This window comes from Osmerus mordax, chromosome 26 (assembly GCF_038355195.1).
Source record: "Osmerus mordax isolate fOsmMor3 chromosome 26, fOsmMor3.pri, whole genome shotgun sequence".
Taxonomy (NCBI): domain Eukaryota; kingdom Metazoa; phylum Chordata; class Actinopteri; order Osmeriformes; family Osmeridae; genus Osmerus; species Osmerus mordax.
The window spans coordinates 2,610,934-2,628,734 of NC_090075.1; the positions used below are offsets into that span (position 1 = coordinate 2,610,934).

The window sequence follows — 17,801 nt, forward strand, 5'->3', positions numbered from 1 at the left end:
TGTACGTGGAATACATAAAATGTGTATGGCAAAGATGGAGGGGGGCAAGATGTAGACATGAGGCTGGAGGGTGAGGGAGGTTGGGGTGGTGGAGGGGTTGAGGAGTCTGGAACAGAGAGGATCTGTGTCCATTAGAGACCCACCAAAGACCTTTTCCCAGTTAACCCTTGACAATGTCAACTGCCACCACTCTCCAGCAGATGGCGCTGTCTGAGGTTAGGACAGTTTGACTGGCCCACCATGGTTTGCAGATGACTGCACGATATGTATGTCTCTCTGTAGGCTAGAACTGAGACAGAAACAACAGCTTATTTTCACAAAGAGCAAGAGCGCTAATCGCTTAAATCATCCAGCACAACCACCTGTCTGAAAAGAAAAGCATTTGAAGATCTGTTCAGAATATCTGTTGCTGTAGGTCTGGTAAAATGTCTTACAAAGAGCAAACCAAAAACAGAACAGTCAAGAAACACACCATGACTGTGTATATCTTTAAAATACTGTACGGTTTGTTACACGGATAGACTCAAGCCTAGTCAGTGCATTTCTATTTCTTGCCTCTTCTGTTTTTGATATTGCATCATAAATGAAGTCGTCACTATTTACAGTTTGTACCAAAGCACCTCCCTCCAAGATTGTGTATGTAAAAATAAAATGAAAACTTCATTTAGATTGAGAAGATAAAAGCCAATATCATTATTGACTCAATTAAAGTTACTAGAGGAAGGGGAGAGGCAGGGGAAGATGACAAAACATCAAGGAGTAAAGAAAATAATTACAGTACAAAGGGATTGTTATTGTCCCAGTGAGGCCTAGTAGTGGGCCTTCAGGCCTCAGGTTTGAGTACGATGCAGCCTGCCTCAGGGAGCCAGGGAGCGGGGATAGGATGAGAGGATGGCTGGGAGCCCGGGGATGGGAGCTGGGGCTATGGGCTGAAAGGCTAGGGGCTAGGGGAAAGGGAGTTATAGGCTAAGAGCTAGAGGCTAGGGATCTAGAGGCTAGGAGCCAGGGGCTAGGAGCTAGGAGTCAGGGGCTAGGAGCTAGGGGGTAGGAGATAAAGAATTGGAGGGGGGGGAGTAGAGGATGGGTACCGCAAAGGGCAGTGAGGGTAGACCAGGGTAGCAGGGAAGGGGAGGGTGAGTGGGTTTAGACATGGCCGTGCTTTTGACCCACATCCTCTCGGTGGTGACCCCCGTGGTGACCCCTCTCTCCGCGGTGACCCCCGACTCTGCGGTGACCCCCCTCTCCGTGGTGACCCCCGTCTCCGTGTTGACCCCCCTGTCCGTGGCCGTGGTGCTTGCGCCTCCGGTGTTCCCTCCGGAGCTTGTGGCGGTGGCGCCGGTAACGGTGAGACCCCCGAGCTGGAGGAGAGAGACGGCCGAGGGAGGAGAGAGGGAGGAGGAGAGAGGGAGGAGAGAGACCGGAAGAGGGAGGGAGGGAGGGAGGGAGGAGAGAGAGGGAGGGAGGGATGAGAGAGATGGAGGGAGGGAGGGAGGAGGAGAGAGGGAGGATAGAGACCGGAAGAGGGAGGGAGGGAGGAGGAGAGAGGGAGGATAGAGACCGGAAGAGGGAGGGAGGAGAGAGGGAGGAGGAGAGAGGGAGGAGGAGAGAGGCAGGAGAGAGACCGGAAGAAAGACAGAGAGAAACAGGGGGACAGGGGAGAAAGGAGATATGAGAAATTGGAGAGGAGAGGCGGAAGGGAATAAGCCAGAAGGGAGGATTGGGCCCGGAGTGTGTCATGGAAGAATGAGAGGTGGGGAGAGAGAGACAGAGAGAGAGAGATAGAGAGAGAGAGAGAGAGGGAGAGAGAGGGAGAGAGATAAAGAGAGAGAGAGAGAGAGAGGGAGAGAGAGGGAGAGAGGGAGAGAGAGAGAGAGAGAGAGAGAGAGAGAGAGAGAGAGAGAGAGAGAGAGAGAGAGAGAGAGAGAGAGAGAGAGAGAGAGAGAGAGGAGTTAGCATCACAGACACGTAGCTCTCAACAACCTCCTCTCAGCACAGAACACCTCACTCCTCTAGCTAGAGTGTGTGGTCGCAGCCCTCTCAGTGCACTAGCACAGGGCTAACCTCCCGCTCCCTCTCCCTCCACTCAGCCTGGGCCTCACCCGGCCTGCCAAGCTGGATCTGTCACCTTCCATTCAGGCTCGCGAACACAGATGAACAGGCTACATTGTGATACTGATATCTACATGACTGAAAACATTACAAAAAAGGTGAACTGGATTTAAAGGTCACCCTGCTGGACTGAATTTTACATTTGGTTTCGGTTGCAGGCAAGCTATGTGATGCATGAAAGTTGGATGCCTGAATAAGATGTCTCACTTGTATCAGTTTATCTATGTGAGAGCTTCAGAGCTACGCCAGGCTAAATAACGCACCAATGCAGCGATCAGTTTCCCCATAACTTCCTCAAACAAATAACGTATTGAGTCGATCATGGAATGTGACGTTCAGCTGTCGAGTCGCTATCACTCCAACTGCCACTCACACGTTAACAAGGCTGTCTCTCCGCCGATGAGAGCAGCTGGGACTCGGTTTTCATTTGCGTCTCAGCCCAAACGCGACTGACAATACGACAACTTCTATTTCCTCGACTGCCCCGAACTCCAGATTCCCCCCTGCTCTGTTTTAGGAAGCCGATCACCCGACCCCGAGTGACCCCCGACCCCTAGCGACCCCCGACCCCGAGCGACCCCCGACCCCGAGCGACCCCCGACCCCGAGCGACCCCCGACCCCGGCCGCCTGACACTCACACTTTGTGCAGATGATCTTGGGCCTGTCCCACTTGCCGTTGGCGCGACACTTGGCCGTGGGGATGTGGCGCTGCAGGAAGCCGTCGGCGCACTGGTAGCGCACCACGGAGTGGATGTCATAGTGAGACCGCTGGCGTCCAATCAGGAACGCGTTCTCCGCAGGGGGCGGAGCCCCACAAAGCACTGACCACGGAGGGGAAGAGAGACAGAAGAAGAAAGAGAGAGAGAGAGAGAGACGTCAGGTAAAAGTATAACACCATGAAATATCTTATTATGCGGATTCCCGAAAAATGCTGATTCATCGTGAAGAGTTTCTCTCTACTGTGTCGCGCTGGTGTCCTGGTGGGTTGGGTGAGCCTGTTAAGGCTGCGTGACATGATGTGACACGATATGAACACAATACGATCATGTCCCCTTGGGGAACTCAGGGATGGGTATGGTTCAGTTGAAGATATTTCACTGCGGGTCAAAGGGTTCATAGATTGCTCGGGATAACAGTGTCTAAGAATGAACACTTAATGTTTGTTACTCATGCCCGGGGATATCACTGGCTTCAGACACAGTCCATGAGAGAGACCACAGTTCTCCAGACACCCTGGTTGCAGTTCCACAGGGCTCTCCTGAATGATAATGGTCGTGATTCACGACCATTATCAGAGCTAAGCGTTCCCGGCTTGGTTCGGTGCCTCGGGACACCCTCCTAACAGCAGCAGGCTGGCGGAATCAGATCAATATTCACATGAGCAGCTGTGGAGCTTGATAACAGGGCACAAGTCTTCTGAGTGGGACAGGGGTCGAGGTTGTGTCTGTGTGTGAGATGTCTTTATAAAAGAATTGAGCAGTGTAGGAGTTCAATGCACACAGGTGTGTTGTAGCTGTGTTGGTGTGTGTGTTGGTGTGTGTGTTGGTGTGTGTGTGTGTGTGTTGGTGTGTGCGTTGGTGTGTGTGTGTGTGTGTGTGTGTGTGTGTGTGTGTTGGTGTGTGTGTTGGTGTGTGTTGGTGTGTGTTGGTGTGTGTGTTGGTGTGTGTGTTGGTGTGTGTGTGTGTTGGTGTGTGTGTTGGTGTGTGTGTGTGTCCTTACAATGACAGTGACTCCTTGATCAGTGGCACCATCAGGGCTCTACAAGACACAGTCATCTCCCTGATTGGCCTCTGTGTGAGTGATTGAGGCCACTGATAGGTCTGTGTGCCGACCAATCAAGCCCCGGGGCCACTGATGAGCAGGGCGCAACAGGAATGTGATTACAAAGCATCAGAAATCAACACAGAATACTACAGAACACTGATCAGGACAGGATTTTCGTTGTCTTTCTGAGAAAGATGGAAAAACTGGGACAGATTGTTATTCACGACTGAAGGTCAGGCTTTGAGCCGGTAGCTGAAGACCTATAAATCGATTTTGAATACATATGTAATGCATATCAAGTAATATGATATCTGTATTCTGTATGGTTGTATGTTGCTAGGCAGCTCCATCTCACATCGATGTTGTGACTAGTCTAACATGTTGGATCTAGTAAACCTATATCTGTGATCTATAACCCCATTCCACGCCCAGAGTCAAGGTTATAAGCCACTGTAGAAGCCACCATCAGGTCCTGACCCAGAATATGTAAAAGTTCCAGGCCTTTCTCCACAACAGCCAACAAACCTACTCCTTCCTGGCTATAAATACCCCCCCTCTCTCTGACCCGTATGCAAATGAGAGAGAGTCACAACTTCTCTAATAGGCTCCCAGAGGAGCATGTTAGGCTGTGGCTTCATCCTGCTCCTCACAGCACCATGACAGAGCAGCTCCATGGAGTCTGTCTGGAACCCGGGGGGGGGGGCAAAACAGTCTGACCTCAGGTCTGTTCGACGGTCTAAAATGACAACTGTAACGCCAGCACTCTCACCTAATCATCAGTCTCAACACTCCAGACTTTGAGCGCAAAGTTAAACGCTGTTTAAAAGTTGGTTGTATCTGGCCACGGTTTTATAAAACACGTCGACCTAATGAGGTTCGGCTGTCTGAAGTGGGATCTTCAGCGGCGTGTCACGACATTCTGACGGTGTGGAAGTGAGAGACTGATTAAAGAGGACCATGAAGGTCTTTAGACCAGGCACCCTTCCTCTAAAGGATGGGCGCCTTGTCAAGAATCTATTCTTTCTTTCCTTGACTGTCTGTCTGCCTCTCTCTCTCCGCCCCCCCCCCCTCCCTCCTCACCTGTTCCTTTCTTGCAGACGTAGGGCAGGTTGTAGTTGCAGGGCACGTCGTTCCATTTGCCGTTCTCGTGGGCGATCATCACCACGCAGTCCTCCCCGCCCGCAAAGAAGTTGTCTGGCTGGTTCTCCCGCCAGTTCTCATATTGCTGGAACAGACAGACACGTCAACACACAGTCTCCAGCACTTCTGGTTCCCAAAAGACTCCCCGACTCATCTCTCTCTGCCCTTTCCCCTACACCCACTCTGTATCGCTCTCTCTCTCTCTCTCTCTCTCTCTCTCTCTCTCTCTCTCTCTCTCTCTCTCTCTCTCTCTCTCTTCTCTCTCTCCCTCTCCTCCCCCCTGCTTACCAAGTCCATGTTGTCCGTCCACTGAAAGTCCTCCTCCACGGTGCGGTCATTCAGGCCAATCCAGGTGTTGTCGTGGCTCAGACCTGAGTGCACACACACACACACATGCACGCACACACAGAACGATTATTGTCATTCCATATGTCTAGCTTATTCAGACCCAGTCCTCTCAGAGGTTTGGCTAGCTGGCCTCTGATCCTATCTCCACCTCATCCTTGAGTAGACGTGGATAGAGATCCTGTGTGTGTGTGTGCATGCGCGCGTGTGTGTGAGTGTAATGGAATTTCAATCATGGTGCCTCTGATTAACATCATCACCAGGGCCATTAATCTCCCTAATGGCTGTACTCCCTTTATTACTGGGGTGGAGACGTCCATTTTCGAGGCAATTAAACACACTTTTTTTGGTGAATGTGTCTGGGTAGGGGAGGGTGGCTGTAATGGATAGCTCTGGCCCCTCTTTGGGTCCCAGCGAGTAGGGACCAGGCTGGGACCAGGAGAACACTGGATGGTGTGGGGGGGGGGGTGGTGGTGTGTGAGGGCAGGTGGTGTGTGAGGGTGGTGTGTGAGGGTGGTGTGTGAGGGCAGGTGGTGTGTGAGGGTGGTGTGTGAGGGCAGGTGGTGTGTGAGGGTGGTGTGTGAGGGCAGGTGGTGTGTGAGGGTGGTGTGTGAGGCCCCGTCAGACCCACCGTTGATGAAGTCCTGCTCCTGCAGGCTGTGGATGCTGGCCAGGTGGCCGCTGTGCTGGCGGCAGTCCTTCTCTGCGTCCTCCCAGGTGTGTCGTCGGCTGAAGTAGCGGTAGCAGTGACCGTGGAACTTCCTCCAGGTGTGGTCACAGCCCTCCGTGTCTGCAGGGAGGAGGGGTGGGGATGCAGAGAGAGAGAGAGAGAGAGAGAGAGAGAGAGAGAGAGAGAGAGAGAGCATGCGAGCAAGGGGGGAAGAGAAAGATAGATGGAGAGAAATAGTCATGAAGACAGAGGGAGAGAGAGAGAGAAGGAGAGAGGGCGTTGTGATGGAGAGAGCGAGAGAGAGATTTTGGCTTAGTCTTCCTAGAAGCAAACACTTCAGAGAAACGTACACACACACACAACTCTGTCAAACGCTATCCTTCAGATCTGCATCCTCTGCAACACTTTCTGCTTGTTTCTAACGCGAGAGTAATCACTCTGTCCTCCTTCTGTGTGAGTGTGACATATCGTCTACCTGTCACACCAACTCCCCCCCATCTCTCTCTATCTCTAATGCTCTATTTTCCTCCAGTCTGACACTTCTCTCATCTCTACCCTCCTTCTCTCCACATCTCCCTTCCTCCATCTCCCCCCCATCTCCCTCCCTCCCTCCCTCTCCCTCTCTCTCTCTCTCTCTCTCTCTCTCTCTCTCTCTCTCTCTCTCTCCCTCTCCCTCTCCCTCTCCCTCTCCCTCTCCCTCCCCCTCTCTCTCTCCCTCCAGTCTGCTGCTCAAGTGTAATCCACAGCCATAGGAGCAGAGAGAGAGAGGCTTAGACCAATGAAAGGCCTTTTAATCTATTCAAATGACAACAATCCCCAGAAATGTCTTCCAGCGCGTCGCTCTGGTGAGGTAATTAAACCCTTTCACAGTTCTGTCAGCACACAGTCGCTTCCTCTCTCCCTCTCTCCCTCTCTCCCTGCCTCCCTCTCTCCCTGCCTCCCCCTCTCCGTCTCTCCTCCAACTTTCCAGGGGGTTAGCTCTGTGACTGAAAGATTTGTACCTCCAATGTGATGAGAGTTGAGAGTCGACGTGTGTATACGGCAATGTGTGTGTGTGTGTGAGATAGATAAAAAATAGATTTAGCGTCTGGGTGAGAGAGTGTGTGTTCACGTGAACATGTGTGTGTTCGTAAGTGGGCAGGGTCGGAGAAGACAGATTCCTGCCCCACTGCCCTGCCCCGAGCCCATAACCCCACAGGAAGCAGAGCTGGGGTAGTTATCTCCAGCACCACAGCTCCCACAAGACGCAATCCAACACACACACACTTACACACACGCGTGCGTACATACTCACACAGATGTGTCTGAAAGCCTGACAGAACAGAGTAGATGCTAGAGATGGTGCCTGGGAGGGGAGTGTGTAAGTATGTGCTTTCATAATGTGTTAACACAAGCTACCCCATTCTGCCATCTTTTCACATACACACACACACACACACACACACACACACACATACATACATACATATAGGGTAACTATGTGCTGTGTGGTTTAGAGAGTGTAAACTGTTGCGCTGCCATGTTCCTCTTAGCAGTGTTTCGTTGGATTCCTGACAGGACGGTCTGACGAGGCTTTGCTGCCATGATGTGGTTGCTGTTCCTGTGGGGCTTATAGCTTCACAATGACAACACAGCTTCAGTCTTCACAGAGTGCCTCTGCCCGCGCTAGCTACCTGGGCTAAAGCCATCCCTTCTCAGTGGTTGGTATATTGTATTAGGGCAGGGAATGAGCCCAACTTGGCTGGGCTTGCAACGGCTGCCATGTTATCTAGAGAAACAGGGAGAGGAGGTACTCTAGGGACGGGCACACACTTACACACACACACACACACACACTTACACACACATACACACACACCTACACACACACACACGAAAACTCATGTATTATAGGCATACTTATGTAGACACAAGCCACACGCACACAGCCCACTTGCACACGCACACACACACACACACACACACACACTACTGTGGGCATACACTGGCATCAGGCCCAGACAGAGTACGAGTCATTGAGGCAGTAAAGAGGGTGAGGCAGTAAAGAGTGTGAGGCAGTAGAGAGGGTGAGGCAGTAAAGAGGGTGAGGCAGTAAGGAGTGTGAGGCAGTAAAGAGTGTGAGGCAGTAAAGAGTGTGAGGCAGTAAAGAGTGTGAGGCAGTAGAGAGGGTGAGGCAGTAAAGAGGGTGAGGCAGTAAGGAGTGTGAGGCAGTAAAGAGTGTGAGGCAGTAAAGAGGGTGAGGCAGTAAGGAGTGTGAGGCAGTAAAGAGTGAGGCAGTAAAGAGTGTGAGGCAGTAGAGGGTGTGAGGCAGTAGTGGGTGTGAGGCAGTAGAGAGGGTGAGGCAGTAAAGAGGGTGAGACAGTAAAGAGTGTGAGGCAGTAGAGAGGGTGAGGCAGTAAAGAGGGTGAGGCAGTAAGGAGTGTGAGGCAGTAAAAGGTGTGAGGCAGTAAAGAGTGTGAGGCAGTAGAGGGTGAGGCAGTAAAGAGTGTGAGGCAGTAGAGGGTGTGAGGCAGTAGTGGGAGTGAGGCAGTAGAGAGGGTGAGCCAGTAAAGAGTGTGAGGCAGTAGAGGGTGTGAGGTAGTAGAGAGGGTGAGGCAGTAAAGTGTAAGGCAGTAAAGAGTGTGAGGCAGTAAAGAGGGTGAGGCAGTAAAGAGGGTGAGGCAGTAGAGGGTGTGAGGAAGTAAAGAGTGTGAGGCAGTAGAGAGGGTTGCCCTATCACTGCCTGGCTCAGCCCCTTTGGCCCCATGGAAGCTGCTATGAAAGAGGACAGTGGTGACACACACACACATACGCGCACACACACACGCACACCCACACACACACACGCACACACACAGACACCAGAGACACATTATTAATCAGATCCTTTGGTTGGATTTCCACTGCTCATTAGACGGTTCAGACTATCAATATTTGTTAAGCAGTGTGTCAGATAGAGAGATGCCCCATGCAGAGATCAGTAGGCAGGGAGCGCAAAGCCCAACAGCCTGTCTCTGCTCCACATATCAGGGCTTAGTCTCATCCAACACCAGTCTGAACCAGTGTCTGACATGACCACACCCAGATATATATATACTATATTCACATGTCTGCTCTCTCTCTGTCTCTCTGTGTGTCTCTCTGTCTCTCTCTCTGTGTCTCTCTCTCTGTCTCTCTCTGTCTCTCTCTCTCTGGCTCTCTCTCTGTGTATCTCTGTCTCTCTCTGTGTCTCTGTCTCTGTGTGTCTCTGTCTCTGTCTCTCTCTCTGTGTCTCTGTCTCTCTCTCCCTCTCTGTGTCTCTGTCTCTCTCTCTTTCTCTCTCTCCCTCTCTCTCTCTGTGTCTCTCTCTGTCTCTCTCTCTCTGTGTCTCTCTCTCTCCCTCTCTCTCTCTGTGTCTCTCTCTCCAGACAGGGTGCATCTGCTTGTGTGAGGGGTGTGAAGGCACGGCCATTGGGAAAGAAAAGGGCAGACGCTTCCAGTTGACTGATTGGCTCCTTTATCTAAATCACCATGTGGTATTTATCCTGCGTGGACTCTCATCATCAAATGTGTACACCCGCCTCTCTTCCTGTCAACCCTCCCCCTCCCTCCCTCCATCTCCCCCCGCCTCCCTCCATCTCCCCCCGCCTCCCTCCATCTCCCCCCGCCTCCCTCCATCTCCCCCTCCCTCCCTCCATCTCCCCCCGCCTCCCTCCATCTCCCCCCGCCTCCCTCCATCTCCCCCCGCCTCCCTCCATCTCCCCCCGCCTCCCTCCATCTCCCCCCGCCTCCCTCCATCTCCCCCCGCCTCCCTCCATCTCCCCCCGCCTCCCTCCATCTCCCCCCGCCTCCCTCCATCTCCTCCCGCCTCCCTCCATCTCCCCCCGCCTCCCTCCATCTTTATTCAGATTTATTTAACAAGGGGGTTCAGAACTTTTCCAAGGCACTGTATTCATGTCACATTCTCATTGGGGGCTGAGCACCCCTAAAGGGCTGATCCTAGAATCGCCCCTTCTCTCCAGGTACAGTCCTCCAACCAAGCACCTTCAATGAGACCAAACACCGCATTCCATTTCTGACCAGAAGACACAAGGTGTTAAGTTCTCCCTCCACTCAGGCAGACTTGGCCCAGCCGCCCCCTGGCAGACGGGCTGAGCGCACCAGCTCACCGTGAGGCTACCGTGACAACACTTCATTACTGTGTTTGGAGTACACAACGCCAAGCTGCCTGACGCAAAACTTTGGGGATAATCTCCTCGTCCAGATGCAAGGACCCTGAAAAGGAAGGTGTGTGTGTGTGTGTGTGGATGTGTGTGCATGCGGGCATGTCTCTAAGGCGGCACGTTAAGTTTGTGTCTGTGTGCGGGTACAAGTGCGTGTGTGTGTGTGCTAGGATCGCTGGTGAGGAACCGTGTGAGGATTAAGACAGCCTATGAGGCAGGAGCCCTCTCGATCCAAGGCCTTTCTGTTCATTCGTGTCACGGGAGGCTCTTGACGTGTTATTACAAAGCATACATCTTCATTAGCATTAATAGCCTCTAAAGACCCAGAGGATGGCCAGAAATTAATTTAGCGAGGAGTGTGCTGACTTGTGGTTTACCATACACAGACAGGAGCCTGCTGTTGACTAGCTGCCTAGGTCGTCCCTGGAGAAGCCCGACTATAAATGTAAACGTGTTTGTCTGTCTACCTGTCTGTCTGTCTACCCGTCTGTCTGTGTCTGTCTACCTGTCTGTCTACCTGTCTACCTGTCTGTCAGTCTCTCTGTCTGTCAGTCTGTCTACCTGTCTGTCTGTCTCTCTGTCTGTCTGTTTGCTTGGACATTCTTAGCTTTATCTGACACCTAACACATCTTGGCTGGTGGATGTCTCCACCCTGCACAGTGAGTACATCTCCACAGGTGTGTGTATATGAGTACACCTGCACAGGTGTGTGTATATGAGTACACCTGCACAGGTGTGTGTATATGAGTACACCTGCACAGGTGTGTGTATATGAGTACATCTCCACAGGTGTGTGTATATGAGTACACCTGCACAGGTGTGTGTATATGAGTACAACTGCACAGGTGTGTGTATATGAGTACATCTGCACAGGTGTATGTATATGAGTACATCTGCACAGGTGTGTGTATATGAGTACATCTGCACAGGTGTGTGTATATGTGTGGGCAGGTGTGTGTATATGTGTGTGCAGGTGTGTGTATGTGTGTGGGCAGGTGTGTGTATGTGTGTGGGCAGGTGTGTGTATGTGTGTGTGTTGTACGTGGGCATTGGCTGCCCAAACGTTGTGCCTCTTACCCACACACTTGGCATGGAAGGGAACAGAAAATACAATTTCTCTGAGGCGCCTTATGTTAGCTTCTTTTCACTCAGTATGTGTGTGTGTGTGTGTGTATGGTATGCATTGTCTGTGTTCTGTGTGTGTACTCACACACACACACACACACACATACTAGTATGCTCTCTGTGAGCACGTTAAGTGTTTTGTATCCTGTGCGAGTGACCGTCGGTGGGTGCAGGCCCACAGCAGTGTGTGTGTGTGCGTGTGTGTGTATGGTGTCTTCATGAACGACCTACTCCTCTGCTACGCCGGCGCAAGTGTGTGTAGGCCCCACCCTCCGTCTGTTGGCTGAACACGAGGCCACGTTCATCTTCCTCCACCTCCTTCTCAGCAACACCAGGGTATAACACCTCTAGACGCCAACCTCGCTTTCTCTCCCTCCCTCTCCCCCCCTCTCCCTCTCCCCCTCTCTCCTTCTCGTGCTCTCGCTCTCTCTCTAGTTATGCAGGGTATATGAAGACACTGAGTGAGGGGGTGGGAGAACTGAAGGGAGGGCGAGCGTAAAGAGGAGGGTGATGTTCTTCGCTGTTTGTCTGTGAAGGCAAGTCTTCATCCTTTGTCTGGGGATTAATTATCTGCACTGTGTCTTATACTGTCTTCTGTTCAATTTGTAAGCTATTTTGTTCTGGAGCGAGATATACACAGTATATATATACACACACACACTCTCACACACACACATATACAGTATATATTCAGCGAGAGAGAGAGAGATAGAGGAGAGAAGAGAAGGAGTGTGTTAAGTGTTCCGATCCCCTGTGCACTGGGAGTTTATTTTCAAGCTCTTATTAATGTTCGGCGTTATGTCCACGATGCAAGAGTATTTAACTCTCAAGCAACAGAGTGGCTTATGGGTAAAGGCAGCATGCGTTCCTCTGCAGACATCCCTCTGAAGGGCGCCCTGTTGAGCTGAGAAAATGATGATGTGTGCATGTGTGGAAGAGCTCTGTGTGCGAGCGCTAGTTTGCTTGTGTGGTCGGCCGTGAGGAAGATATTCTGGGCATGTCACAGTACGTCACATGGTCTGTGGAAAGGTAGAGGAACACAGAAGAACAGGCAGAGGAACACAGAAGAACATGCAGAGGAACACAGAAGAACATGCAGAGGAACACAGAAGAACATGCAGAGGAACACAGAAGAACATGCAGAGGAACACAGAAGAACATGCAGAGGAACACAGAAGAACATGCAGAGGAACACAGAAAAACATGCAGAGGAACACAGAAGAACAGTAGAGTAGTGTTAGCTGGCTACAGTTAACTAGCCACAACACCAGGTGCTCACTGTCTTTAAAGAGAATGCTGCCCTTAATAATGCATTAGAGATGATGCTCTCTCTCTCCCTCGCACATACACACACTCTCTCTAACACACACATTCTCTCTTTATTGCGTGCATAGGGACAGCGTTATGCAGATCAGGAGTCTTAAGAGGGAGATGAGAGATAGGTAGCAAGCAAAAGATATGAAGAGAAAGTCAGAATTGGAGAGAGAGAGAGAGAATAAAAGAGACTATGTATTTTTTGTACATTTCTCTCTCTCTCTCCCTCACTCTATTTCTGTCTCTCTTTTAGTCAACTCACAGTCCCCTTTGCAAATGACACAGTCCTCTCACACTGTGTAATGTATTCCTAGTCCCATTACAGGAGGCATGGAAACAGACTGACAGATCTGTCCTGCTGATCTAACTCAACCATGAAGATACTTACACTGCAGGAAACCACTGCTCTACCCTACGTGCATGTTTGTGTGCGTCTGTGCGTGTGTGGAGGGCGTCTGTGCGTGTGTGGAGGTGGGGGTGTATGGGCGTGTGTATGGAGTGTCTGTGTGTGAATATATGTACTGTATGTGTGTGTTTGCACTTCCGTGGTGTTTGTAAGAGCATGTAAAGAGTCTGTGAGCATTAATATGGATGTAAATATCTGGGGGTTGGATGTGTGGGTTATGTGTTTGCACATGGCCCTGGCCATCTCTAATAACTCAGCTGTGACTGTGTGTGTGTGTGAGTGTGCGCACAGGCCCTGGCCTTCCTAATAGCACAGCTGTGTGAGCTGTATGCGTGTGTGTGTGTGTGTGTGAGCTGTGTGTGTGTGTGTGTGAGTTGCGAGGCGCAGGTGGGTGGAATGCTGATGGACGGGCAGCGCAAGGCTGTGATTGGAGGGTCGTGGAAGCGGTCGGTCTCGCTCCAACAGAGCAATGAGCTGGACTCACCAAGCCTCCACCCTCCTGACAGACAGACTCCTGTCACACACACACGCACGCACACCAGCACAAACGCTTACACACACACAGATACACGAGCGTGCACACACACATCGATAGGACTAAGCCTTCTTTCTCTATTATTCTCTCTATTTCTCTGCTCTCTCTTTCTCGGCTTTCTCTTTTTTGCTTTCTCTTTCTCTCCTCTCTCTTTCTGCCTAAATGCTGCAGTAGTTTGTAGTGTGTGTTGCTCCGGTTTCCACCCATTGACACTGGGGTGAAATTGGCTTACGTATTCTCATGTAGAGACGTGCAGATCCACCTCACTGATCCACCCTATTTCTGGTCTGGTAATAATGGCATTACTTGCCGATGGCATCGAGCTAGCTTAGTGTAGCGAGCCTTCCAGAGGGGCTAGGAGGGGAAGACCTGACCCTGCCTTGTTGAGTGCAGTGGCACTGAGAACATTATATTTCACACAATACGTTTTATTTTTTTGCCACAGGAAGTCTCTGCCTCTCATCTCAGACAGTTACAGTGCGGTTCTGAAGGGGCCCACTCTGGTGTGCCCAGAGTGGCACACCCCCCGCAATCCTACCTCCTCCTGCCCCCCCCCCCCCCCCTCCCCCAATGAGCGCTGCATTGGAAGGGTTACCTCTCTCGCACGTGGCACCGCCGTAGCTGGGCAAGCACAGGCACACAAAGGAGTTGATCTCGTCTATGCAGGTGCCTCCGTTCTGGCAGGGGTTGGACTGGCAGTCATCAATGTCTGTCAGACACCACAGAGAGAGACAGACAGAGAGAGAGAGACAGATAGAGAGAGACCGAGAGAGACAGAGACAGAGAGAGAGACAGGGAGAGAGAGAGACAAGGGAGAGATATAAATGGAATGAGGGAGAGGGGAAAAGAGACAAGGTCAGTCATTGCACAGCCACTAGACCAGGCAAGGGAAGGGAGAGGGGAAAAGAGACAAGGTCAGTCATTGCACAGCCACTAGACCAGGCAAGGGAAATCATGATCACAGCACCTGTCATAATCCCTTAGTGAACAATCTAACAGAGATCCCCTCTTCACACAGGTGTGGAACATCAGAATGTTGTAATTAAAAGCATTGATTGGACTTGTCGATGAGGCGTTACACAGTCAGTGGAGCGAGGGATGCTAACTGAGATGGTTTGGCAAGAGGACGTTTTAGGCCAGAAAAGAGGACGGGGAGGAGGAGGAGAACGAGGAGGGAGGAAGATGAGAAATAGAAGGTGAAAGAGAGAAATAGGTTAACAAGCCTTCCATAATGTTATCCGCCAGTACACACCAACCGTCTGAGAAACACAAACACAAACTAAAGCACAGAAGACAAACAAGCAGTATGCGTGCACACACAAACACACACACACACACAAACACACACACACACACAAAACACACATACATACACAAGGCCAGAGTTCATCTGTTGGTGGTGGAACAGTAGCAGTATTTCTCTGGCTGATCTTGCCGGGGGGGAAATCATTATAAACCACAGCTGGTCTCCAAGACTACTCTGCCCTGGGATCATATAGGGATCCTGGGGGATGATGGGAAGGCGAGGAGAGGGGGCTAGGATTGGGTCAGAAGTGAGGGGGGGGATTCAGGTGCTCCTGGGATGGCTGGGGTGGGAGGTGTGTGTGTGTGAGAACAGGTTGGGTTCTTCTTATTGAGTTGAGGGAGTCTGAGCTGGTGAGCTAGACACAGACAAGGAGACAAGATGGCGTCTGTCTGGGCCGGGGGGGGGGGGGGGGGGGGCGGGGGGGCCCGGAGGAGGCCAGGGGGGCCGGGGGGCAGCCTGCACTGTCTGTCTAGACCGGGATTCAACACAGAAGTGATTGCCGTGCACTTATACACACACACACACCTGATGAACACAAACACGTACACACACATACACAACAAACATAGTCGACAAACAACTCCCTGATGCTGTGTAAACAGCACCAGCTGGCCTGACCAGCAACCTGACCAGCAACCTGACCAGATGCCTGACCAGCAACCTGACCGGCAGCCTCTCTACTGGATGTCATTACTGAGAGTCCACCTACACAGCCTCTGCTGGTCCAGCCTCAGAGCAGGTCTCTGTCTGCGAGGTCTCTCTCTATGAGGTATCTCTACACGACCCCTATCCCAGTGTGGGTCTGTCTTCAACAGCTCCCCTTATGTGGAACATGTCCTGTGTTTCGCTGTTCGGCCCCTGGCTCCACAGAGAGAGTTCTATCCTCTCTCTCTCTCTAACGCACGCACACACACACACACACACACACACACACACACACACACACACACACAGCAAACAGCAGGAGGGCCTACTAACTGTCTACTCAGCCCAGCTGGTCGAGGCTTTATGAAGCAGGTGGCAGTGTGTGTGATTCTGTGTGTGTGTGTGTGTGTGCTGGGGGGTTGCCCAGCCCTCTCTGGCTCCCAACGCTGGCAGGCCTGGGCACACACCTCGTCCCCACAGCCTCCCCTGGACCACCATGGTCTGGGAGAGAGACAGAGAGAGCGTGGGGGGGGGGGGGGTCTGGACAAAGAGTTTTCTAGAAAACACCGAGATACACAGAGACAAAGAAACAGAGAGAGAGACAGAATGAGAGAGACAGAAAGACAAAGAGTGAATGAGAGAGAGAACAGAGAGCAAGAACAAGAGACCCTGGCTGGGCGTGGGTACCAGATCAGACTCCAGCGATCCCTGTTCCCCGCTCCAGAGTTATGGCTCTAACTCCAGTGCCGGCAGAACCGTGGGAACACTGGGCAAGGCCAAAAGCAAACAGCTCCCTCCTTTTTATAATCGCCATCAACACTTTCACGGCCGTGAATCCACAAGGCCTCGAGTACACCGAGCTGAATCTAATAAAGACCAACACAGAATCAATAACCCAGCCAGGGACGTTCGACAGAAGGGAAGATTAAACGAGTTCTCCAGCGCGGCGCTGCTCCCAGGCGGGGAACCGCTGTAGGGCGCTGAGGGCGACCTGATGAAATGTGCAAAGACGCTGGACACGAAACGAGGTTGCTTTCCACGCAGGACAAGGTGAAGATCGCTTGAGGTGTTGATCACCCACGTTTGACCACCCTGGTCCTCCACCCAGCCTGGTCTGTACCTCCACCCAGCCTGGTCCTCCACCCAGCCTGGTCTGTACCTCCACCCAGCCTGGTCTGTACCTCCACCCAGCCTGGTCCTCCACCCAGCCTGGTCTGTACCTCCACCCAGCCTGGTCTGTACCTCCACCCAGCCTGGTCTGTACCTCCATCCAGCCTGGTGTTTGTAATGGGTGGCATCATTTTGTTTGCCTGCAAATATTTTTCCAACAGAATTTTCAAATTGAATATGTCAACGGTTTGACGTGGGCTTGATGTAAAACAGGGAACAACTTCCCGTCAAAGCACGAAAAAAGAGGATCGTAAAAAACGATTTATTTCGGTTTTCGGAAAGTGTGTGGGGGGGCCGCACACACAGTGACATTGCTAAACGGCCAACTGAAACATCGCAATGCTGCAAACACCTCGGAGGGCTGGGCTAGCGAGCCGACAGCTCCCCCCCCCCCCCCCCCCCCCCCCCGCCGCGAGACGCTAACGAGCGTCAGCGTTGACATTCAGCCGAGCCGCCTCTCTGATTCCCCTCTTTTACTATTTAACATTTGAAGGGAAAATAAGGCGCTCTCAGACGAGAGGAGCCTGCGGATGTCCTCCACTGTAATTGCTTAGGGGGAACAGGCTGGGCTTCTCAGGCCAAAGCGTTGAAGAGAGAAGTGGAGCTGGCATATGAAGGGGAGGGGGGGGCCGAGACCATGACAGGGACACACAGACACACTCCCTCGAATCCACTCAGAATACTAACCAGGACGAACGAGACAGGGACAGAGAGAGGCCAGGTTTCCTCCTTCTCAACCAGAGAACTGATACATTCCAGAGAGTCCTATGTACCTGGACACGGGCAAACAGAGGACAGGGGATGTCTGGAGAAAATCTGTCCTGGATGTTTTGTCCGACATGGAAAGAAAGAGAAATAAATGTATAGAGAGAGGGAGAAAAAGAGAGGGAGAGAGAGAAGATACAGCGACGAGAAAGAGACAAAGAGAGAGACAGGAGAGAGAGAGAGAGAGAGAGACAGGAGAGAGAGAGAGAGAGAGAGAGAGAGAGAGAGAGAGAGAGAGAGAGAGAAGAGAGATGTTAGGTTGTCTAAGCCATCATCTGCGACACTGAGAGTTACGGCCACACTTTGTACGGCCACACTTTGTATC

The 17,801-nt window shown here is 51.8% G+C and overlaps 1 protein-coding gene across 1 annotated transcript in view; it reads right to left on the reverse strand.

Annotated features, from left to right (window-relative positions):
• Positions 1 to 857: 857 nt before the first annotated feature.
• Positions 858 to 17,801, reverse strand: part of ncanb (neurocan b) — a 54,454-nt gene continuing 37,510 nt past the window's right edge. Inside the window, 7 exon segments of the mRNA XM_067229441.1 lie at positions 858 to 944; positions 1,171 to 1,358; positions 2,749 to 2,931; positions 4,955 to 5,099; positions 5,303 to 5,385; positions 5,991 to 6,149; positions 14,186 to 14,299. Of these exon segments, the coding sequence (XP_067085542.1) occupies positions 858 to 944; positions 1,171 to 1,358; positions 2,749 to 2,931; positions 4,955 to 5,099; positions 5,303 to 5,385; positions 5,991 to 6,149; positions 14,186 to 14,299 (959 nt within the window).